The 24778-nt window shown below is 41.2% G+C and overlaps 1 protein-coding gene across 4 annotated transcripts; it reads left to right on the forward strand.

Annotated features, from left to right (window-relative positions):
• The first annotated feature begins 16153 nt into the window (after positions 1-16153).
• On the forward strand, positions 16154-24670 carry caprin1a (cell cycle associated protein 1a). Of its 4 annotated transcripts, XM_076109859.1 has the most exons (19): positions 16165-16312; positions 16863-16918; positions 17583-17717; positions 18384-18446; positions 19246-19332; positions 19740-19981; positions 20167-20249; positions 20413-20568; positions 20669-20721; positions 21046-21129; positions 21223-21384; positions 21523-21573; positions 21927-22035; positions 22203-22258; positions 22568-22699; positions 22989-23148; positions 23526-23714; positions 23836-23942; positions 24067-24670. In XM_076109859.1, the coding sequence occupies exons 2-19, from the start codon at positions 16910-16912 to the stop codon at positions 24151-24153; spliced, it is 1965 nt and encodes a 654-aa protein (XP_075965974.1). In that variant the 5' UTR covers positions 16165-16312; positions 16863-16909; the 3' UTR covers positions 24154-24670. The 4 variants fall into 4 exon arrangements, with proteins under 4 accessions (XP_075965975.1, XP_075965977.1, XP_075965974.1 ...); XM_076109860.1 differs by lacking the exon at positions 16863-16918 and having other exon boundaries at positions 16154-16312; XM_076109862.1 differs by lacking the exon at positions 22568-22699 and having other exon boundaries at positions 16163-16312.
• Positions 24671-24778: the final 108 nt, after the last annotated feature.

Below are 24778 nucleotides of genomic sequence, written 5' to 3' on the forward strand. Positions count from 1 at the left end.
GGGAGGCTTCACGGTTGGCATGGTGCTCCGGAATTCCAATACTACTCACGTTTGGTGGGATTTCTGAGGGATGAACGCTGGGCCTCAAAAATCTTGTTGTGGTTGATTGCAGTTACATTAAAAGCTAAGCTCGGACAAAAAAGGGGTATACAGAGTGTCTGTCTGTTTTTAAAAAAAAAGGCAAGCCGAATAGCTGGATAGCACCACAGTCCACAGACAAAAATTGCCAACATAATGTTGAAAACATCCCTTTGATTCGCTCATAAGATAAGTCCTGGATTTATTTTTCAAAACAGACATTTTCCAGTTCCAATCCGGTGTAAACGTGATTTTTAAAATGAGCGACTCGTGTTCTTTTTTTTTCACACATGATATTGTAGCAGGAAACTCTCTCAAGGACTCCTGGCAGAGATGTAACACACACATTTCAGCAAACACGTACCCAACTTAACCATTGTTCTTTTCCCCTCTAACACTGCAGTGGTTTCTTGTCTTCCTAACTCACTGGGGACAAATAGCGTTTGATCATGAGGATATATGTGTGTGTTCAGATTTGACTGGCTGTCTCCTTTACTAAACTCATTTCACTCGGGATGCGACACACTTCAGTGGATCTTCATCTTTGGAGATTTTTTTTGAGGTTGGATAGATTTCCAGAGGATTTTGAACGACAAAAATAATTTGACAACCTATTCGGTTCGATGCAATTTGGATACAGTATTAAAGCCTCACATTTGCCAATTGATGTTACCATGACAACTTCACAGACTCCTCAAAGTGGTGCCATTTGCCTCGTAACCGATATCATGCCATCATCATCTTTATCTTCTTTTGATATGCTAGTGCCCACCCCACCCAGTCTCAAAGCCAGGGCCATCTGTACAGTTAAACACATCTTAAACAAGTCCTCAGGGAGACTCTAAACAGACCCTAAAGTGTTTCACACGTACACAGAGAGCTATTCTGTGTGTCTGCTGCACACACTGTGTCAGATCTGATCTGAACCAGGCTATGTGTGGGAAGGACAATTAGGCAGAGACAGAGCTGAGCCATGCACGGGTGTGCCAAGCCATGGCATTATGCATCACTCACCTGTCTGGCCAAATAAACCCAGACAGGGAAACATCTGCTCATGTTTCCAAACTTGGCAAAAATGTCCATCTCATTTTGTTCTTTGGGGGTTTCGAAGCTGTGCGGCAAAAACATGTGTCTATTTTAGCTTTGTGTTGCAACATCGCATCGCTAACGTCTGCGAGCATTGGTCGCAAAAATAAGGCCATAATATCATTATTGCTGCTTGTTTATTTTCCGATGTGAAATCAGGTTTTATTTGTTTATGTGCAGCATCATGTGCATGCTTGTGACTAGTGCACCTGTAAAACTGCAGAAAAAAAGTCAAGAGGGCTGTTGGGGAGAAATTTACAATGAGTGAAAAGAAAGTTTCCACCTTCACCGCGAGCAGTGCAGATCTCCATAGATACGACATCACTCCACCGAGGCCACACAGAGCAAATAAGCTGTTATTCCACTGTTGTTTGTAAGGATTGTGAAGAGATTGGTCCTGTAATGAAAAGAAAATAGAAGTGATGTTCCCATGACGGATATGATAAACTAAATTGAGAGAGGCCTCTCTGTCGACTCGGAGTTCACACCTCTGGTCCCCTCACTCCCCCCTCACATTCACCCTTCGTCCTTTAACCTCATTGACTCACCCTTTCCAAAGAACCTGATCTGGCCTCGAGGCCAATGCGCTCATGTCCTGTCGAGGATTTGTTGATTTCTTTAATCACTGTTCCAGCTCTGCTTGTCTTTGTTTGTTTAGTCAAACAAGCAGCAAACACAAGCGCATAAGATGGTCCTGTGGAACAAAGAGAGGAGAACTGCTTGAGGACACTGAACTCTTGATTGCATCTGTAAGGTTACTTTGCATGCTTTTGTCCTGAAGTACACTGTAGCAAAAATATGTCAAGTGTAATTACGAGATTTCTTTCTCTCTTTTTTTGTCAAAAATGCAAGCACAAACTAACAGCACATATGTAAAGTTAACTCTTGCTTGTTGGCCTTATCAACATGTGATTTAACTGTGTTTCTTGTCAATTTAAACAGGTTGTCCATAAGTGGACACACTGTCCTGCCAAATTGGGAGTGTGGGCATATTTCTCTGTGTGTTTCTGTCCGTGAAAGATCTGGGAGGAGATGAACAGAGCAAAATAATGCTGTTGAGAATGAAAACCATGAGGAGGAGGAGGAGGAAGTGCTGTATTTAGGCTGTTCATGGTCTCTTCTCTTCACTGACAGGGGGAAACAAGCCCTGCTGGCAATCTGCATGGCTTGGCCTTATTTTACTGACAGGAGAGTCTGCATGCTCTGAAGCCCTCTCTTACAGTGTGTTTAAAATAACAACCACAGCTCTGTTCCTATCCCGAGGAACCCAGACGTGTACCCCCTGACCCCCAAAAAATGATGAAGGTTTTGTTATATTTTGCAAAGAAAAGATGTTTTGAGTCAAACTAGCAGAGAGATGACGGAGTGAGAGTTCTGTTAGATAAGGAAACAAAAAATCAAGCAAGTGTTGTGTTACTAAATAAGAACCAAACAGTGATTTTAAGGAGACAGGGCTATGGGACATCAAAGGCCTCAGCCTGAGCACAAAGCATCACGGTCTCCTCTTCATCATGCAGACACAGAACACCAGGAGGCATTAGCCACAGCTTGACATGAGTCAAAGCAAGACAAGCCGAATGGATACACACTGTTTGCACATATGGAGGCTACTGCAGCACTATGTGCTGATTAGTCTTGTTAGTGACACAGCCAACACATTTTAGGAAAGCCAGAAAGCAACAGCTTTCAACATCTCAGTATCATGGGACAGGTGGACTGTACAAAATAAAGATGATTTTATTTTCACTCACCAGGCTGAGTAGAGTTTTAGTCCTTTGCTCAATGAAAACAAGTTTGGAAAGTCTTGCTTGCTTCAGTTTTTAGAAGCCCATTTTGAATCCCACAGTTCAACTCAATCCAAATTTGACACAGTCACTGCTCGCACATGTTGGTACATAACTGCGGGAGTATTTGCGTCAGAGGTAGTGTTCGGGATGGGGCTGCTCTTTGTAAGTTCTGCCCTGTTTTTTCCTCCGATTTAATAAACCAAACTAATTTAATGGTTGACGATGGGAAAGTAGCCAAGCTCAATTTTCTATAGCCTGTTTTTCTCTACCTGATGTAACATAAGGCGGCTTCACAATGAATGCATAGTCACACCACCACCAATACCACTTGATCTGCAGCTTTAACTACGTAATGAACTGTTGCGCCTCAGATGTCGGTCACACACTGTCTCCCTCTCTCTGTCTCGCTCTGTTTTTCTGCCTGTATCTCCCTCCGCAATCTCTCCCTCAACTACCATCACCACACTTTTTAGGTAAAAAAAAAATAGATGACGATAAGTATCTACCTAACAAAAAGAAGAACCAAAAAGACGTGGTATTTAATTTTTTCTTCAGAAACAATTTCAACAGATTTCCCTTTGCCCATTTATGTTTTAAACGTATGAACTAACAATCCTATTTCTTTAAAAAGAGAAGGCAAAATATTTGAGGCAAACGGTTCACAAACATCCATGACCCTGAACAGGACACTTGGTTAAAGGTAATGGATGGATGGATGGATGGTTCATAAACAATCACAAAACACGATGATCCATGTTTATTTCTTTAAAATCAGTTTTTAAAATTAGCGATATGCTTTGTAAAATTGGTAACATGAGTGAGTTAGGATGCCACAGTAATTTCAAATACAAACTGTCAGCACTAAAATATTTTCACATGAAATACCATTCAGTACTAAAAATAATTCATAATTACAAAAAAGTACTGCTGCATCACATCGCACAATATATTTGCACATTAATGTTGTTTTCCACTCTTGACTCAAAGCCGCGCTGTAAACACTTGAACATTAAAATGGAGTTCAGTGATCCAATAGTGGGAGTTGTGTGGTTTGAAATGTTTCCATGAGATCACTGAATAACGTACTTTTTTTCTTAACATCCAATTTTACCAAGACACATAAGGCTGTGCAAATACACATTTAAACACAGACGTAGTATACTGTTATACCAACATGGCAAAACACACGACCTCCTGTTCACATGCACATGTGACACAAATGGAGACCTGTTGTGGAGCTCTGGATGACTAAACTCGGTCTTGTGGTGTACTCTTGGTGCTTCTGGTACTCTCCCTAAATGGAGTCTTTGCATGCCAACGTGTGTGTGTGTGTGTGTGTGTGTGTGTGTGTGTGTGTGTGTGTGTGTGTGTGTGTGTGTGTGTGTGTGTGTGTGTCTGTGTGTGTGTGTGTGTGTGTGTGTGGTAGAGTATAAAGGTGCTGGTTGCACTGTATAAATCTACATATTGTGACAGATGCCTGGTGTATAATGTCAAAAGCCTGCCTTTCCTTAAAAGCTCTTCAGGCTCAATCCAGAGTCTGACCCCAGATCATCCGCAGAGCACCTGCCACGTCGGCCCTTCATCACCGTCACAACGCCCACTCAGTCACTTACTCACTCACTCTCTCACACACCAGCTCCAGACATGACAGACATGGAGCTGGACAGAATTTTGCACAGCACTCCAATAGCACCACGACAGCGAGAGATGGGTGGGAATGACAAACACACAGCTTCATGTTAAACTGTCATTTGAAATAGCAATCAGAGCTGATCTAATAAAGCCAGTCTGTATAATTGAGGTCTTTAAGGAGATGCTGACAGGATCCAGATACTCTCTCGTTCTGTGCAAACGTCTCACCAGAAGCTCAGGGAATTCTGGGATACAGGGGAGTCACGACAGACTTTTGTTGAGGATGCAAACCAGACGTCAACTGCCTGTGTGTCCTGATGTGGCATGAAGGCTTATAGGAAACAATCATGCATACATGAGAGCTCTGTGCTCACTCTTTTAAAACAGTCATGCATTTGTCATTGTCCAGGTCTGCACTTGTTTGTTTAAGCTCATACTTGGCATCTGATAAATGTGTATTACATTTCTCATTTAGGCACTGTGTTTCCAGGCCAGTCATGTGGGCTTCTATGTACAGGTCCTCCTGGTCCGTCATTTATACAGACACTAGATTTAAGCTGTTGCAATTCCCTTTTCATGATCTTATGATTATACTTCTATTTCTGAAAGTGATAAATACAGATCTGATAGACGGACTTTCTGCTATAGCATAGCAGACTGTTTGATTTGAGGTAATATCTGAAGAGATCAGACATTTTTGTGGCTATTCACACGGTTGGTGGTTGATACCATCTTCACCGTCAGGCTATATCCAAGTAAGTTTCTAGTTTGACGTGCTTGGAGGAAACCTTCTGTATTATTATCTCCTCGTCGCTTTTTTTATTTTTCAGTGGGGATAGATTTCACCGAGGTAACAGTGGAAGTCCAAGAGTCTTCCATAACTTTAAAATGCACAGGCACCGGGTTTAGGTTTTCATCCAAATTGATTTGAATCTAAACTCAGAGTAAACATGACACATTTCACTCGCTCATCTCCTGTCATCTCTGATGTGGATCTACTGAAATCTAATATCTGCCTATTTTGACTTTGACTATGGCTGGTGCATTCTTGTGCTTGTGTATTGTGCTAATATCGCCCTTTAATCTGATCTGATATAAATTATACTACTTTCCTTTTTTTTATTGACCACATTATCTATCCAATTGTGTAGGTGTATCATTTATTGCTATTAATAAGCTTGCTCTTTAATATTCCTTGTGAATGTCGAAGACAAACCTTTGAGTGTGGCCTACATAATTACATTTTTAGCACTTGTATTTCATTTAAAGCAATAATGTGTCTCTCCCGCATGAATTTATATAATGGTGAAAATACAATTCTGAAATTTTAATTATATAGCTGGAACCAGAGAGCTGCCCTGAACTACGTCCATGACTGACAGATGTTTCTCCAAATCTAGTTTCAGAGGTGGTTGAAAGTCTATGAACCTCTGTGGATGTTTCATCCCCAAGCCAGTTTTCCGAGAGTTCCCATAATGCCCTCTGGGCCAGGCTCTGTAGGACAGGAGTGCCAGGTCTGCTCCGGTTTCAGGCTGTCAGATAACATCAGTTTGTGTGGTGGCTTTCTGTTACAGAGCAGACCAGGTTAGTGCTGACCCAGTACTAAGGTTTGGAGCCAACAACACTAGTCACGCAATGCAGAACAGGAAGTCAAAGGCCAGATTTGACCTTTCCTCCACCTTCTTATTAACGTCATTCTTCACAGTGATAGCTGAACATAAATAAAACGAATATGCCTAGACTTCTCTCTGTGCATGGTCGAGGAATCAATATTATGAAACGGGAAAGCAAGAGTAGTTTATGAGTTTATTCACAGCTTAAAGCATGCTTTTGAGGCCTCTGAGGTCTTTTGAGTGGAGTTTTTAGCTGAGATGTTATGCCGAAAAACAAATGCAGAACAGAAAAACAGTAACAAAAATAAGAATAACGACTCCGTAATTATTGTGCACACCCTCCTTTTTACCACATGTGAACATCATTTTCAACATGTAAATACAGTCACTGGCACTTGACAAAGACTGATTTGCATCAGAAATATGTTTAAATGTGTTTGCTACTTCTCTCACAAAGAGTGCTGAATGTGGTTGAGATATTGCGCATGCATCCTCAGTTACTTAGAATATATACATGTGTGGCTTTTTGGTATGATCAAGAGGTGACTTACATTTGTCCTACCTGCTGTAATATCTGAAAGTGTAATTCAGTGAGTCATTGCTACTGATACCTTGTGTTTTTCATTAAACTCAAATATCGACTTTCCCTCACAATTATTTTCATTTGAATCGTAATTTGGACAAAAGTAACATGTCTTTGGCAAAAAAAATACATGTTTGATTCAGGTCAGGCATTCAGACTGGTTCTGATTTCATTATTATCTCATACTATGTCTAAGTTTCTAGCAATATGATTTAATATATGCAAACTGAAATATTTAATAGGGATAGCAGATGTTCTGCATTAAAGCTTGATATCATCACTATTTAACGAGTTGTCACATATATCAAAACATGATGACTTTAATGAGTTGACTGAATTCACTGACTTCTGTGTGGCTTTCTGATGCAGATTAGGAAATTGTGATGAAAGAAAACCAAAACATGTAAACAAGTGGAAACTGGAAACACGTGCAACTTGGAAGAGAAACCTCTGCTCTTTCTTCCAGAGAAAAGTTGGTAACTTATAGGTTGTGCAACTTAACAACTTTGTTTTTTTGTTCTATACAGGTCCCAACTCTAAAGTGAAAACAAATACAATGAAAAACTCTTAATACGCTTGTTATACGTGCATAATTGTATATTATTCTACATTGTTCTTCATGTTTCTCTTTTCAATTGTCACAATATGTGACACAGCAGCTGTGGAAAATAAACAATGACCTATCATCTACTGCAGTGGTTCTCAACTGGTCTGGCTGCGGGACCCACCATCACCCCTTAATGACAAGCCGCGACCCACGACCCAAATTATTTACATATATATATATATATATATATATATATATATATAATTTGGGTATATCTATATTCAATAAGTCTAGTAGTAGTAACATCTCTGTGTAGTAAACAACTGCCAAATCAAATAAAGAAAGTACACATCAATTATATTTTAACAAATATTATTCTCATTTTTCAAATTTAACTGGATGGATTATAAATAATACATAGAAATACATAAATAAATGTTCTTCTCATTTCAAGTAAAATAAAAAAATAAATTATGTAACAAAATTAATTTTAGAAAAATTATTTTCACTGAATTGCTCTGCAGCTTTAAATTCAGTTCATTCAGGGTGAAGTGAAAAGCCACGATATTATATTTTTCTCATCTTCCAAAAAGAGAAATTAGTGTTGGAAGAATTCACCTGAGTCTGTCCAGTCAGAGTCGAATGACTCTGGTCTCTCTGGCCATTTTTCTCTTTTGGAAATCGTCCTATGATTTGACTTTCACAACTCTCACATCAATAGTCCTGCTCTGCTGTCTCTATCCTCGTCTCTCCCCCATGTGTCACGGTGTGTACATCTCACTCAAGTCAGGAAACTTGTCAGAATACCCATTTGATTGGCTGAGCGGCATCACCTGATGTGATTCTCAACGCATTGGTCGGTGTTTTTCCTGCACCGCTGAACATGTGCCGTAAATGCTGGAATAATTCCGCTGCAAAATGCCCTTCAAAATAAAATCACATTTTTTTTATTTATTTTTTTTGTCAGGCAAAGGCCCGCGACCCACTGAAAACGGGTCCGCGACCCACTTTTGGGTCGCGACCCACCAGTTGAGAATCACTGATCTACTGTGTACACACATAAATGTATATGTGTGTGTGTGGGATTTTGTTTGTTTTTTATAAAATGGAATCAGATTTGGATGATTGACTTCTTTGTGTTCCTTGGAGCTCATGAAGTTATGGAAGATATTTCAATAAAAGGATTAATAGTCCTGGTTATCAGAGGTAAACATGTTTGCTGTGTTACATCTCTTTCTGGGTAATGTGAGTGTCAAAATGGACATCATGAGATTCTCTAAAAATTGGAAAATTATAAATATATTATAATTACAAAAAATTACAAAGAGTGCATCTACAAAACTGAGTAACCATCCAGAATCAGGCCCACTGCATGGAAATGCAGATCAGGAACAGAACTTTTAAATCTACTCACAAAACAAACAAACATTAGTTCCCCAGCCTTACAGAGCATTAGCCTTAGCCACTGTGCCCTTACCTTCAAAAAATATGTGTTCATGAATGATTGGCATTTTCACAGCAACTCTGTGGCACAAGACATAAGTCATTCAGCATCTTTGAAAATACCCACATCACCAAAGGCATCACTGTTATGGTCTGGTGAATGTAATGCAGTGAGAAGAAAATTGGTTTTAAAATACTCAGGACTAGAGCTGCTAATCATCATAGTTTGTCCCAAAGGACTGTATTGTAAACACATCCACCATTGAACCACAATCCAAAATCAAACCTCAATCGCATGAATCACAAGTTGCAAGATGGTGAATAAAGTTCTCCGGCTGTAATAATGATAATGATGGTACTTAAGTGGAGATGCTTGTAATCTGTCTGTAGCACATGTGGGCCATGAATTATTAATGTTGTCCAACTAACTAAAGAGAGGCTATGAGTGGAAAACGCTTTGCACTCCCCCCCAAAACTCTGGAAACATCCAAGATTCCAATTTTAAGTCTGTTTCTGGTGACTTATAAAATAAAAACATGTTTGGATGGCATGGTTAAGATAAATACAATTGTGAGAAAGGACATAAACATGTAAAGATACATAGTTTGAAATAGTGGGTGGAAATAGAAAAAGGAGAATCCAGAGGGGTTGCAGATGAATTCTTGTGCTTGCCTTGCACTACAAGTGGTCTGGGGCGAAGTGTTTGTGGGGCTCTTGTGGTTTTTCAGCCAATAAATCCTCTGCACATATTCAACCCAGGCAGATGTCCTGCAGGAGAGGAGCACTGAAGGATGTACGGCCATTACTCAGCTGCCCACATCAGAGAGAGGAGCTAGATATCCATTCACCCCCACCTCACTTGTTATAGACATACCCTTCATCGGACAGATAGCCAGACACAGGGATCATGATGGAGGTGTGAAAATATAGAGTTAAAGTTCATTGAAAAGCTCTAAAGCACTGAAGCTTTGATAATACGGATGCTCTTGAATGCTGTTTTTTTTACCATTTGATGCAAATTAAAAATATATAAATATGGTTCTGAGTGCTTTATTATATACCATTATAGAGATAAAACTGGAGTTGTAGGTAGGTTCTATCAACTCAGTCTCTGCTGAGAAATGTCTAGAGTAAATGCAAGTGTTTGTTAATTGCACAACATTTTATAACTGTAATGGTAGAAGGTTTGATTTGACTCATTAAAACACTGGCTGTGTTGATTTTAAGATATGAATATTAAATCAGCACTACTACTAGTACACATGCTTTCTGGATTGTGTTTTGGTTTGGTAGTTTTTATATGGTAAAACCTGGTCAGTACAGTAAATCTGGTAAAACAATCTCATGAAACTTTTGCCCTGGTTTTTGCCATTCCATTTCTACATTTCACTGTCTGAGTTCTTTCCTTTCAGGACTCAATACGCATATCACCACATGAGTGTGGATTCCTTGTACGGTACCCACTGAAAACTACAGAAAAGATAAGAGAAAGAAACCAATATAAATTCCAACACCATCACGGTGAGCACACATCCAAGGATCACGTCAGAAATACAACATTTTATATAGCGACGTTTTTTCATCATTCTACTTCCAGGATATGGTACACCTGCGCCATCTTGTGTTCATGCTTCACTATCACTAGGCGTGATTTTTATTTCAGTTTGATCTATGTCCTGCAATTTATCTCATTCTGAGATTTTACTTTCCACAATTGTGGTCAAAGTTCTGCTCACGGTGAGGTCATGGGGCTCGTGGACTTTCTATCTTTTTAACTCAAGTTTACACTCTCTTTATAACAGCAGAAGCTGGGTTCAGATCTTAAACCTTTTTGAATGACGCCATTCACACTCGCGCAACCGGGGCTGCCAGAGCACAATGGAACCAAGCTCATTGCAGTAGAGTTGAGGTGTTTCAACGTTTAATTAAATGTTTGTGGATAGGTTGAGTTATACTACACGGAAGCCAGGAGGTTGCTGTTCAAAAGCAGACTCTTAAATCATGATTGTCTCTCAGATCTTGAAGCTTGGTAAAACTTCCAAAATCAACACAAAGATTATTTTCCTACTTTTTTTCATAACCCGTGTAAGTCTAGAAAACACACCTAAAAGATTTTACAGTAAGTAATTGTTCTTTGTATACAAGAAACATTTCACCAACAAAAACCACACTTGTTATGATTGCAAATTAGTTTGAAATAACATAACACACATAACAAAAAACATAATAAATATGAGAACTGAAACAAACAATTATACAGGTAGGGACAGGTTGTTCAATCAGGAGAAACGTAATTTACAGTGAACAAATATATTCATCAAATTGTGCAAAGTAAAGTTAAACTTTTGGAGAGTCAACACTGGTGGGGGTGTTGAAGACAGTAGGGGCAGGTTGAAGATCTAGAATCTAGATCTTCAACCGTTTTTCAGGCCAAGGACCCCCAAACTGATAGAGATGGAGCAGGGACTCCCTATATATATTGTATAAAATTGTGTTTTATATTAAACTGGGCCTAGTGCCATGTATAAACATACCTTGTTATTGTGCATTCAATACTAAGCTTTTCAAATAATACACAGGTTGAGACATTCATGTTTTTACTTTAAACATGTGCAAGGTACGGTCAGTAGGCTGGCCGTGCCACTGCCATTTAGAAACATACCTCGTCAACATACCTTGTCAACAATCTCGGGCTGGCCTCCAGCCGCCCTTTTTGTGGTCTTGCTGGGCCGCAGCAACAATCTGGGGCTGGCCGGAGGGCGCCCTTTTTGTGGTCTAGCTGGGCCGCAGCAACAATCTCGGGCTGGCCTCCGGCCGCCCTTTTTGTGGTCTTGCTGGGCCGCAGCAACAATCTCGGGCTGGCCTCCGGCCGCCCTTTTTGTGATCTTGCTGGGCCGCAGCAACAATCTCGGGCCCAGAGACAGGGAACTGGGGTAGATGTACTGTTGGGTGATGAGTAGATGGAAGGCAGCTGGGTGGACTTGGCAGGTGAGTTGAATGGATGTAATCAGGACGTTGCCCTTTTTGTGGTCTTGCTGGGCCGCAGCAACAATTCAACTCACCTGCCAAGTCCACCCAGCTGCCTTCCATCTACTCATCACCCAACAGTACATCTACACCGGTTCCCTGTCTCTGGGCCGCAGCAACAATCACGGGCTGGCCGGAAGCCGCCCTTTTTGTGGTCTTGCTGGGCCGCAGCAACAATCTGGGGCTGGCCGGAGGGCGATTTTTTGTGGTCTTGCTGTGCCGCAGCAACAATATCGGGCTGGCCTCCGGCCGCCCTTTTTGTGGTCTTGCTGTGCCGCAGCAACAATTCAACTCACCTGCCAAGTCCACCCAGCTGCCTTCCATCTACTCATCACCCAACAGTACATCTACACCGGTTCCCTGTCTCTGGGCCGCAGCAACAATCACGGGCTGGCCGGAAGCCGCCCTTTTTGTGGTCTTGCTGGGCCGCAGCAACAATCTGGGGCTGGCCGGAGGGCGATTTTTTGTGGTCTTGCTGTGCCGCAGCAACAATATCGGGCTGGCCTCCGGCCGCCCTTTTTGTGGTCTTGCTGTGCCGCAGCAACAATTCAACTCACCTGCCAAGTCCACCCAGCTGCCTTCCATCTACTCATCACCCAACAGTACATCTACACCGGTTCCCTGTCTCTGGGCCGCAGCAACAATCACGGGCTGGCCGGAAGCCGCCCTTTTTGTGGTCTTGCTGGGCCGCAGCAACAATCTGGGGCTGGCCGGAGGGCGATTTTTTTGTGGTCTTGCTGGGCCGCAGCAACAGTCTCGGGCTGGCCTCCGGCCGCCCTTTTTGTGGTCTTGCTGGGCCGCAGCAACAATCTCGGGCTGGCCTCCGGCCGCCCTTTTTGTGATCTTGCTGGGCCGCAGCAACAATCTCGGGCCCAGAGACAGGGAACCGGGGTAGATGTACTGTTGGGTGATGAGTAGATGGAAGGCAGCTGGGTGGACTTGGCAGGTGAGTTGAATGGATGTAATCAGGACGTTGCCCTTTTTGTGGTCTTGCTGGGCCGCAGCAACAATATCGGGCTGGCCTCCGGCCGCCCTTTTTGTGGTCTTGCTGTGCCGCAGCAACAATTCAACTCACCTGCCAAGTCCACCCAGCTGCCTTCCATCTACTCATCACCCAACAGTACATCTACACCGGTTCCCTGTCTCTGGGCCGCAGCAACAATCACGGGCTGGCCTCCGGCCACCCTTTTTGTGGTCTTGCTAGGCCGCAGCAACAATCTCGGGCCCAGAGACAGGGAACCGGGGTAGATGTACTGTTGGGTGATGATGGAAGGCAGTTGGGTGGACTTGGCAGGTGAGTTCAATGAATGTAATTATTAAACCCTTTCGTTTTCCCTCAAAATCCCTGGTCATGTCTGCTTTTGGGTCCAACACCACACCCCATGACAGTTGGAGTAAATCCCAAAATTTTACATACCGTAGTTTGTTAATTAATATACAACTGTATGATTCTAAAAAATATATTTCAAAATATCACGCAAAGCTTTGCTGTACTTTACTCTTAGTAAATAATCAATGTTAACAATTTGATATTCAAGGAGGGATTTGGTAAACCTAAAATCATTTAGGTGGCACCAAACATCCTGAGCCAAATTACTAAAAGTGGTTGCAGTCAAAGTATATTCTGAATCCAAAGTTACAGGTCAGATATGCTACTGGTTTACACGACAGGAGTTTGGTGCAAGTATCTTACCACAGCATCCTACATCGGACATACCGGAAGCCTGAAGTGAGCTCTGAGGCAGACTGGCACGCAGACTTCCTGCCCCCAGGTAGCATTGAAGCCTGGCCGACCATCTTTACACTCTGCTGTTGGCAGCCACTCAAGCTCCAAAGGAACACGTCCTCTGGGCCGCGATGGCTTGCCCCACACAGCGACACCTATCACCATGTAGGGTTTAAGAGCGCGACTGAGTCTTCCCCATAGTCCAAACACCCACCGTCAACATTGGCTCCGAGAAGAACAGGGCAACTACCTTTTGAAGATACTGAGGTTAATTTGCACAGGATTTGTGCTTTATACACGTCGTTACACGGCTACTGTCTCTGAGTCACCTGTTTTATAGCTGAATCTTGCCTCCACGTCCCCCTGGTTGCCACAACACAAGATGAAACCTCAACATTCTAATTTATTCAGAGTCATGGAACACACATGTTCCATCCAGCATTCTATTCTGTTCTCAAGGGCAGATAATGTCTCCTTTTATGAATTCACTATTTGCTAGTCCAGCATTCACCATGTTTTCCATGGCACAGTTTTCACAAAACTCCACACATTACGACCCATTAGCAGTAATGAAATAACACTGTATATTAAAAAAACATTTTGTCTATTGCCTTGCAGATTGCAGATATTTTAAATCATACATGCAACAAGTCACAACAAAAGTTTAAGCTGTTGCAAGTAACTCCACAATTTATCCTTTAACTTTGTTAAGCTGTCTATGTTTGCAAATTCATATTCAAATGCTAATATATTGCATCCCGTGTACTGTATGGTAACTATATCCACACCCGAATCTCACCTGCACCTGAGTTTGGGAATTAGTCAATTGATGGATTTAAGACTGTAAAACAGTTTTGAACTGAATTATTTGGTGGATAATAGTTATTGAGACAAATAATGAGTCTTTCTATTAATTATTTTTTTGTTTGCATGGCACGTTTTACTGCTCTGATTGGAAGAAAAGATTACCCAATTTTCATTTTACTACTGACTTTATTCGACATGCTATAATATGACTTATTTATGACTTTTTTTAACATGCTATACTATCACTTATTTATTACTTTATTCAACATGCTATACCAGGGGTCACTACGTGGAGCGCAGTCCGGACCAGCCCAGTGAGCATTTTTCCGTTGAAAAGACGTTTAAAAAACGTCTACGCCCCACGTTGAAAAGACGTTCAGAATTGGTTGAAAAGTGAAAGTTTTTCCACTGACTATTTGTAGACGTTGATTAAACGTTCACGCTTAGACCAGATTTCAACGTGATTTGCAATACTACAATTTTACGTCCTCTACATTGTGCTAATAATAATATATCATCATTTTACAGGCTTACTAAGAAACCACATCCACATTTATCAGTTGAAAGCCAGTATTGGAAATCACATGGAAATCTGTTCTAAACGTGAACGTTGAATCAACGTCTTCAAATAGTCGGCTAAAAAACTTTCACTTTTCAACGTGTTTTCAACGTCACCGTGTTTTCAACGTCAAAATGCTCTCAGATCAATATGTAGCAACTAAATACTTAATCATAGTAACACATCATCAGTTTCCACTTAAAGGACAAAAGACCAAGTGACACAGGCAACAGTTCATTTGTATTTATTAAGTACAATATAAATATAAACAATGTTCTTTATATACAACCATAATCTCTTTTTCAGGAGATCTGCCATATTTTCAAGCTGGACATCTGTAAATAAAACAAGTTGGTAATGTTCGTAAACATGTTCGTAAACAGCTAAAGCTAACATGCTAACACTACAAGCTAGCAGCTTCGCCCGCATGGTGACTGAGCATAACATGATATTAGTGGTATGGTAATGATATTTTGGTTTACAATATTGGAATAAAGTAGTTCAGTAGTAAAGGACACTTTAGTAGTGAAGTTATTTCACATGACGTTCTCCAAAAAGAGAAAAGTGGCCAGAGATACCGGAGTCTTTAACCAAGAATGGACAGACTTTTATATGTTAATTCTTCCTGCAGACAGTTCAAAACCAGTACCCAGCGCATGCGTGTTCCAGCAGTAAACACACACACACACACACACACACACACGTATTTTACATGAACTACAGACAGAATGTGCTCTGCTCTCATTACGATGTCCTGGGAGCTTCTTGTTGACAGCACACAGTCTATAGTTCCATATTGATGACATTTTGTATAAAACATTAAATGCGTTGAAATCACGTCTTCATGTAAACTATTTTTCCCCGGACAGCGTAATATGATTTTGGAGAAATACATTCAAGTAACCAAAATCGTTTCTCTTTCAACCTACAACTGAACAAACCATCAATATTTTAAAACAAATTGCTGTTTTGTGACACATTGATATTGTAACCGTAATTTAGCCGGTTGAAAATACGGTGAAAATAGGTCTAAGATGTTCAGACTCCATTTCAACCTGTTTTAAACCAGAAATCAACGTTGAAATCCGGGTTAGTGCTCACTGGGTCCCAAAACCATATGTAATGGCCGCGCTTTGACATTCATAAGTTTAAATCGTTTCTGATAGAGGAGGAAGACAAAGTAACAGTAGAATGATGACTCCTATCCCATTTGTATACATATGTTTACTGTCAGGCAATCTTGAGGTCAGCGGAGGGGTCCTTGTAGGTGCTACCGTTAGCCTGCCGTTAGCTCAGCAGCAGTGAGCGTGAGCGTGAGCATCCTTCGAGAAAAATACCACTGGAAGTTAAAGGATCGAACTGCTCTTATACAGCTAACGTTAAATCCGACAAAGAAAATCTCTTTGAAGACAAAGAGTATAAAGGTATGGGATTCACGGCACCACCAACAAATAGCTTTTTAACCTGTAACGTTATTTGTTAAATAAATCGTCTTTTGTCGAGACGACTGCACAAAACGAGTTGTCATAGCATCCCAAGGTGGTCTTTGTTCTTTGCAGTTATAAACATTATTTCGACGACATGTATTTCCTATGAACCCAGAATAACATTTTTTTAAATTGATTTAGTGTTAACTGAAATCTGGTTACCTTGGGGCATTAGCTAGCGGCCCGTTAACGGGCACGCTAGCTTTTCAGCTAACAATGGGGAGATTAGGACCAGTGTTTGCTCATCAAATGTATTTGATATAACGTTAGCTAGCTATCGTTAATCTTGCAGTGAAAGGCTAGCTTGCTAACCAGGCCAAAAATAGACATTTCAACGTTAACTGACACTGCGTGACTTTGCGTTAGTTGCGTATGGCTAGCGTCTGGTCCGGTTTCTTCAAGATAGCAAAGGTTTTTAACTTTGAATAGAAGGCCGACATTTTAACTTGTGCTAACTTCCTCTGTCAAATTTTCAAATGTATTACAGCTTCTTTACAATTAATCAACCCCAGCTGACCAAGTAACTACTTTGCGATGAACATGGTATGTCATAGTAGGTTTTATTCGTCCCTTTTGCCCAAATCAAAGACGGGTTGATTTGCTCGATCCCGTCGGTATCACTTCCTCTGGCCCAGTGCTCTGTGTTTGAATATCTCGAGGTTAACTCTAGACGAAATTAAACTCGTAACAGACAAGCAATGACAGCACTGGTTTAATGACAATGTTTACAAACACTAAAAAGGAAAATGTTTCTGTAGTAAAGAAGGCGTTATTACTCGAGCTTTCTTTAGCTTCTCCCTCACAGATAAACACACAGACATACATAGCTCCAATGGAAATGTGTTCATCTGAAGATCTTATTGATATCCTGTAATTGTGTAACAAAGAGCTCATAAAGTAATGATGCTGTTATCGTTCTAATGTTAATAACATGTCGTATGTATACATATCCAAATGTTACAAACAAACCTTAAATAATTGCAGGATTAATTATTCTGTACAACAGTGAAAATATCAGCTGTCCATACATAACAGGCCATTGCTCTGTAGTCTTCCCTGTCATCGGTGATTTAACACAGAGCAGTTCATGCCATGTGCTTTTTATTTATTTATTTTACTAAAGATGGACTTCTTACTTGTTTAAGTCCCTGCTTATGCTCAGGGCTGAAAAGTCTTTTAATGCCTAAAATACATTGTCTCTCTCTAGATGCCTTCAATGATGGTTGGCAACAATGCTGTCCAGGCTGCCATTCCAGACCTGGGAGGTGGAAGTAATTCTGAGGCCATGAAACAGGTTCTTGCTGTGATTGACAAGAAGGTTCGCAACATGGAAAAGAAAAAGGTATTGCTTGTTCCTTAGAAATCCGTTGAAAATGTGTTGTCACATTTGCTCTTGTTTAATTCAAAGTACTATGTGAGATTTGTTTTGTTTTTGTCAATGTGTTGTTGATGATGTCATTGGGCTTTTTTTTACAGAGTATGTAGGATATGACATAAAAATCTCTATTTCAAATTTGGGAGGACACAGATTAAGACGTCTCCTGTAGATTAACAAAGTTCAGAGTAGGTACTGAATGTAAGTGGGCTTACTAAATGGACTCTTCTGTTACATTTTAAATGCTAACCAGTGGTAACTGCCCATCAGAGCACAGCAACTGAGTTGACTTGAATAAAACTTTGTGTTTCGTGATGTCTCCAGGGTGAATGGAGAATCTAAAACCGTAGCAATCCTTGAGGAATAGAAGTAGGCCAGGTTTAACGAATCAAAAATCAGTTTATAAACTCTCAAAGCTTGAACAGTTTAATTCAAGTCTGCTTTACACAGTCATATGTTCAGCACTTACCAACCAGTGGTGTCTAAGAAAAACAAAGTTTTATTCAAGAATTCAAGGTAACATGAGTAATTGATATACAAATGGTCATTTTGGGGGTGAGAGATCAATTTCTGATATGCAAGAATGTGATTTTTTTTCTCTTTCCCATTTTGTGTTTCTCAATATTCTTACAGTCCAAACTCGATGACTGTCAGACAAGGAAGAGTAATGGAGAACAACTGAATCAGGATCAGCTGGTAAGATAAGACAATGGCAGTTTGTGTACAACTTGTTTTTTTAGTGTTGTCCCGATACCAAAATGATGACTCTTAATTAAGATCGTCTCTTTACACTTCACATCTATCCAACTTTACATGCAACACTGCTGCTTATATCAGGTTAAATCCTTGCAGAGATGGATGCTGGCAGTACTGTAAGCTATCTTACTGTAAACTGTCTTGTTGCGTTGCCTCGTACGTCATACTCTTGAGTGAATTTTGCAGTGTAAATGTCTGTGGCTTTTATTGTAAAAGGTAAGCACGGAAAAAGTGAAGCTTTAATGCGATGCCGTTTTCTGTCTTGGTTAAGAATGATGGAGCCTCCGTGTTATAATGTGTATTACCTATTAAGTGTATTGCAAGTCATAACCCTCGGCTACATTACCATAGTGCCATATTTTGCTCTGCGAGTCTGTTTAGCCGACAAGCCGTGGACCGGTCGGCAAGAGCACTTGTATTTGCAGATTTGAGAGAAAAATATGGCAACTATGTCTGCTGTGAGTGGAAGCAGAGCGCAGCTACACACACACACACACACACACACACACACACACACACACTGCCCTGCTGTCGCACACCAACGCAACTCAAAAATACAGCTCTCATTAAAACACTGTCATTTCTAAAGTTTCGGGACTCATAACTTGTTGTAGTGTACTTTTTTTTTTTTTTAATCTGCCGGGTATTGCGATACTTTTTTTGCAACACTATTGTTTATTATTGTAAATATTTTTACATGATTCACAAATCTCAATTTTTTTCTCTTATGTACCTGAAGGATGCCTTGACGAAGTACCAAGAGATCACCAACAACCTTGACTTTGCTCGAGAATTGCAGAAGAGCTTCCTGGCACTGGGTCAAGAGGTGAAGTCCTAAGTCAAGCTTCTTCTCATAACATGCTGCTGCTGCTATTATTGACACGGTTTTATCAATGAGATATTCCTCTGGAGTAACATTTAGTGCTTACTAAACAGGAAACCCCGTATTCCCTCTCAGACCCCAGTCTTTTGAAAAGTAAATTCTAAATTGAGATCTTGCTTACAAATATAACGGCTACAATGACCGATAGTTACTGATACTGTACTCCAGGGATAAGACTTGAGGCAGCATATCATAACAACCCAACATGGTAAGAATCCCCTGAATACAGACTCGGGTCATTGAGCGACCAGGAGAGTGATGGCCATTGATCAGCAACACTTGTTAGACCCTGTAAATGTACAGAGTGAAACTTAACCAGGTTCTTAACATGTTTTTGTCTGACTGTTCAGATTCAAAAGGCAGTGAAGAAGACCGCTAGACGGGAGCAGCTGCAGCGGGAGGAGACGGATCAACAGCGGCTGAAGACAGTTTTGGAGCTCCAGTTTTTACTGGACCAGTTGGGAGACGAGAATGTCAGGCAGGACCTTAAACGACCCGACGCCTCTGGTTCCCCTTTGCTCACTGACGCCGACCTCACATCCCTCGATGAGTTGTACAAACTAGTGGGACCTGATAGGAACTACGACGTCAGGTATGAGCTGCTGCTAATATTTAAGTGTGCATAAGTTATGTGCGGTGGTTACAGTGGAATTATCACTGCTTAAAGATGTTTTCTAAATGATGGTTATAATGTGTGAATAACTGCTCAGCGAGTAAGAATGTTGGTCTAATCGCATACTACCAGATTGTATATTTACTCTGTTGTGTAACCTGCAGGTTGACTGGCCAATATGAAGAGGCCTCAGTACACTTGTTGGAACTAGTTGAGGGCCGAGACAAAGCTGTGGCAGGGACCACATGTAAGTATTCATGGCTCTTGGTCTTTCTCGTGATTCTCGACCCGTCTAGCAGTCTTCTTCACTGCCTTTTGAATCTTAACACAGTCCTCAAATTCATTAGGTAATTCACGTATATGTATCGCGTTATGTTTTGTTTTAACTTGTCTCGCTGTCTTTGTTCCAGACAAGTCACTGAAGGACACTCTGGACAAAGTGCTGCTGAGTGGTTACTTTAACAGAGCACAGACTCATCAGAATGGGACGTGCGTGGAGGAAGAGGAGCAAGACGAGCAGACTGTGGTGGCCGAGTCTATGGCTGGGAAGCAGCCATCAGAACCTGGTAGCTAACAAAACAACACATTTGCATATACGCGGGTGTTACATATTTTTGTTTTACCGATTTAAATAAAACAGTCTTCACACTTGCTTTTTCTCTCCAGAAGGAACAGTTACGGAAAAATACACAGAGCCAATTGCAGTGGAAACCACAGAGGTGAGATGTCTGAGTATTGCATAGATAATTCCATAAATTCCAATTTTGCAGTTGAAAGATGTTAAGGACTTCCCGCCTATTAATGGACGTTTTGGTCTTTGTCAACTAAGGATTCTCTAGTCGATTAGTTGCTATTTTATACTTTTAGCTCAGTGATGCTTTTGTAAGATTCTCAATCTGTTTATTAAATCAAGTAATCGATTTGTGTGTTCATCTACTAACCATTTTATTGTTTGAAGACAGTCAAACACGTTGTTTCTTTTCTTCGTTGTATTACACTGTCTTACTTATTTTCTTTTTCTTTTACATTTTCTTGTGTTATAGTTCGTAAACAGACAGTTCATTCCAGATACTTTGTACAGTAGTACAGACAAAGACCAAGTGGAGGAGTGGGCAGTGGAGGCTCAGGTAATACTGCACTACTGCATCCGACTCCTTAATGCCACTACGCATATTTGTCAACACTTCAATGTGCCTGTCACGTGTCTGTGTGTTGAATAGATGGTGAATTCCCTCCAGCACCAGCCCCCTGCCCCACTGGCTACAGAGCCAACCGTTACTGTGAACCATGGCACCCCCCCACCTGACGCCGACCCCGTGGTCAGGAAGCAGGTTGTGCAAGACCTCATGGCCCAAATGCAAGGGACGTACAACTTCATGCAGGTAAAAAGGTCCAGCATGTGCTGTGGTGTCCAGATAACCCGCTGTTACTGCTCAGAGATGGACACAATCAATGTGTTGCTCATACATTGAGATATCTCATTGATTCATGCAGTGAAATCTGTGTCTCCTTTCACATAGAGGTCCCTCTCAAGCAGTCAGTTACAGAAAGTGCGGACCCAGTGTCATGTTGTAAGAGACTTATTTTGTGGGGCGCTTTTCAGAAACGCAAATTAAACGGTCACACACCAAACTGAAAAACCGACAACAATAATAAAAGGAAAAAAGAAGGTAACAGATCCATGTTAAAAATATAATAAGGTAAAACAAATTCCAATAACTTAAAAGCATATTGCAGGAAAAGATTAAGAAGATGATACTGACTCAACCAGCCTTATGTTCTCAGCTGCTCAAAGCCTTGAGTGGGGCAAATGCTTGCTGACACAGGAGATTGACCCCAGCTCTTTAAGTTACTCCATTACTGCACTGCCCCTACATCTGATCCATGACCCGGCAATGTGTTTACTCTTGTTTGGTTTTCCTAGGACTCCATGTTGGAGTTTGACGGCCAGGCTCTGGACCCAGCCATCGTGTCCGCCCAGCCGATGAAGCCTGTGCAAACCCTCGACCTGCAGCAGATGGGCTGCCCCTCAGGTGAGTGCCGGTTAATTTGCCATAACTCTGAACATATACTCTCACATATTCTATTGATTAGGGACTTATGACTGTTTAGTGATTTGTATATATTATCCTAGAAGCGTTATACACCTGTTGGCAACTTTTATTTTCTTCTAATGAGCCTCTTTTTTTTTTTCAAACAGCCCACTCAGAGTCCAGACTTCCTCAAACAGTGTCTGGACCACAGGACTCCTCACAAGTAAGTAGAGTGGAGGCACAACAGGAAGTGGTTGCTTTGTTGTGCTTGAGAGGTAGTACAGGTTATTTCTTGTATTATGTGGGCCGTATTTTTAAAAGTGCTGCTACGTGGATTAAATATGATGCTCTCTGACATGTCATGATTTTAGTTACTGTGTATTACGGGGATATATTGGATGTATCATTGAAATGTGATAATAATATAGAAAGGAGCTTTAAGGGGAAAAATCAGAGATCCCGTCTCTCCCACTGACATCTCCTCAATCCTTGTTTCCTTGCCTTCTGAATTTCCTCCTTCCTCCCTCCCCAGGTGTCAATGTCTCTCTCATCTGAGCAGTCCCCCGCCCCTTGTTCCCTGTCCTCTGCTTTCCCACCTGTCTCCAAATCCACTCACACTGGAGGCATCAATGTCAACGCCGCACCATTCCAGTCAGTGCAAGCGGTACGCTTTTTATCTGGGACGTAGTAGTCAATATAACAGTGAACATGTTTGGACTTATTGAATACATTATGTTGGAAAATGTCCCGTTTTGGACTTGTTTGTACAAGCTAAGGATTAGCAAAGTAAATCAAATATTTAAGGACGGCTTATTAGTAGCAGCAAAGAAATGGTTTATTATTGGTGCACCATCTAACCAGGTAACAATTTGACATGGCCCCTCATTTCCCAATCCTACAGTTCATCTTGCTCGGAATTACAATTGTTAAAGGACATTTATTTTCCTCTTCAGGTATTTAATCTGAATGCACCCGTACCTCCAGCCACTGATGGGCAAGCAGACCCTCTGAAGCAGCCCAGCCAGTTCCCTGGTGGCTATGGACAGGGCTTCAGCAGCCAGTCAGAGAGTGCTACAGACCAGCCTGACATCCCACAGGAGACACTACAGTCAGGTGAGGGTATAGCTCTGGCTGGTTGCATATCTTAAGACCAAGCAGTTGACATGCACTGAAAAAGCTGTTGACATTGTTTGGCGTAACTTTTACATTCACCCGACAGTATAAGGAGAACGGAAATATTCACACAAAGGTTTTTGTATAGAGCCCCCGAAACCCTTAAAGACATATTTTATTTTGTAGGAACAAGATGTAATGTTTATAGATAAATTAATTAAATATGTGTCAGGATTTCAGGGGCCTCTGTGCTGCAGGACAAGACAGCCCGTTGATGACAATGCTGAAGTTGAAATAAGTGTCGATCAGCATGCCATAAGGCAAAAAACACTCTATAATAGACTTGTGAAATCTCTTGTTTCGTGTGTTTCGTGCAGTTGTTGGTGGGTTCCAGCCCCAAGAGCATGTCCTGCCATCAGCAGGAGGCCATGAAGAGTCCTCTCCGGGCGCAGGGTTTGGACAGCCGGGCCAGTCCTTCTACAACAGCAGGGCTGTGCCTAGGGGTGGACCCAGGAACGGCCGTGGCATGATGAACGGATATCGGGGCTCCTCCAATGGATTTAGAGGTACAAGCATCAAACTATGTTTTACAGAGACGCAACATGTGGCCTCACGATTCACTGTAATGGCACAATGCATGTTGAAATGACACAAATCTGTGTTAATTCCAATGTATTTTGTTGTCAGGGGGTTATGAAGGCTATCGCCCTCCTTTCTCAAATGCTCCCAGCAGTGGTTATGGTCAAACCCAATTCAACACCTCTCGAGACTATTCCAATAACACCTACCAACGGGTAAGGGGTCCTTTCATTATTAACTTTAATACATTTAATGTACCAACAAAGGCTCATATAGTATCTTTTATTCGGTGCATTTTCAAATTGGCCAGTTATTGTAAATCCCCGTTGTTTCTTCAAGGAGGGATATCAGCAGAACTACAAGCGGGGCCCGGCCCAAGGACCTCGAAGTTTGTCAAGAGGAAATGCTCAAGCAATGAGATCCTAAAGGATCCGAAGGACCGTCAAGTTGCGCCGTGTTTAACATTCAGGATTTTTGAATGTGTTCGCCCCAGCTCACTTTTATAACAATGTTTTGTTTCTCATTGGTAAACTTATTTTTTTTAAACTCTTGGCCTACTTATCAGTCAGCCTGCATTGGTCTGTCTAGATCCTCTTAACGTTCTAACGCAGAAGGCTGAACTTCTCCACATGTAGGATTATCAGCAAGTCTGTGTGATATAAAACAACATAGATATTCCTGTAAACTTGAAAGATTTCATTAATTTATTTTTTGTACAAAATAAATGCAAAAAATACCCTGCCACTGTCGATCTGATTCCATGAGAATGATTTCCTTCTGCCCTGTGCTGTCAGACACTTTTTCCTTTTGATCTTATAATTTTCATAAAGGCATTTGTGTTCTTTCTTTCTTTTTTTCACCCCTCTGTCACCTCTTGCGCCACCACCTCTTTGTACGCTGATGTTATTGGTTGAGACTGTTTCAATAAAGTTGTGTTCTATTACCTTCTGTTTAATGATACTACTTTGGTTTGCATTTGAGGTTACACATTTGAATTCTATATGCTTCTACATGTCAGTAAATCGGGTAACTGAAGTCACTGTGTAGATTT

The sequence above is a fragment of the Anarhichas minor genome, unplaced genomic scaffold (genome assembly GCF_050575085.1).
Source record: "Anarhichas minor isolate MPS153535 unplaced genomic scaffold, ASM5057508v1 ptg000042l, whole genome shotgun sequence".
Lineage (NCBI taxonomy): Eukaryota > Metazoa > Chordata > Actinopteri > Perciformes > Anarhichadidae > Anarhichas > Anarhichas minor.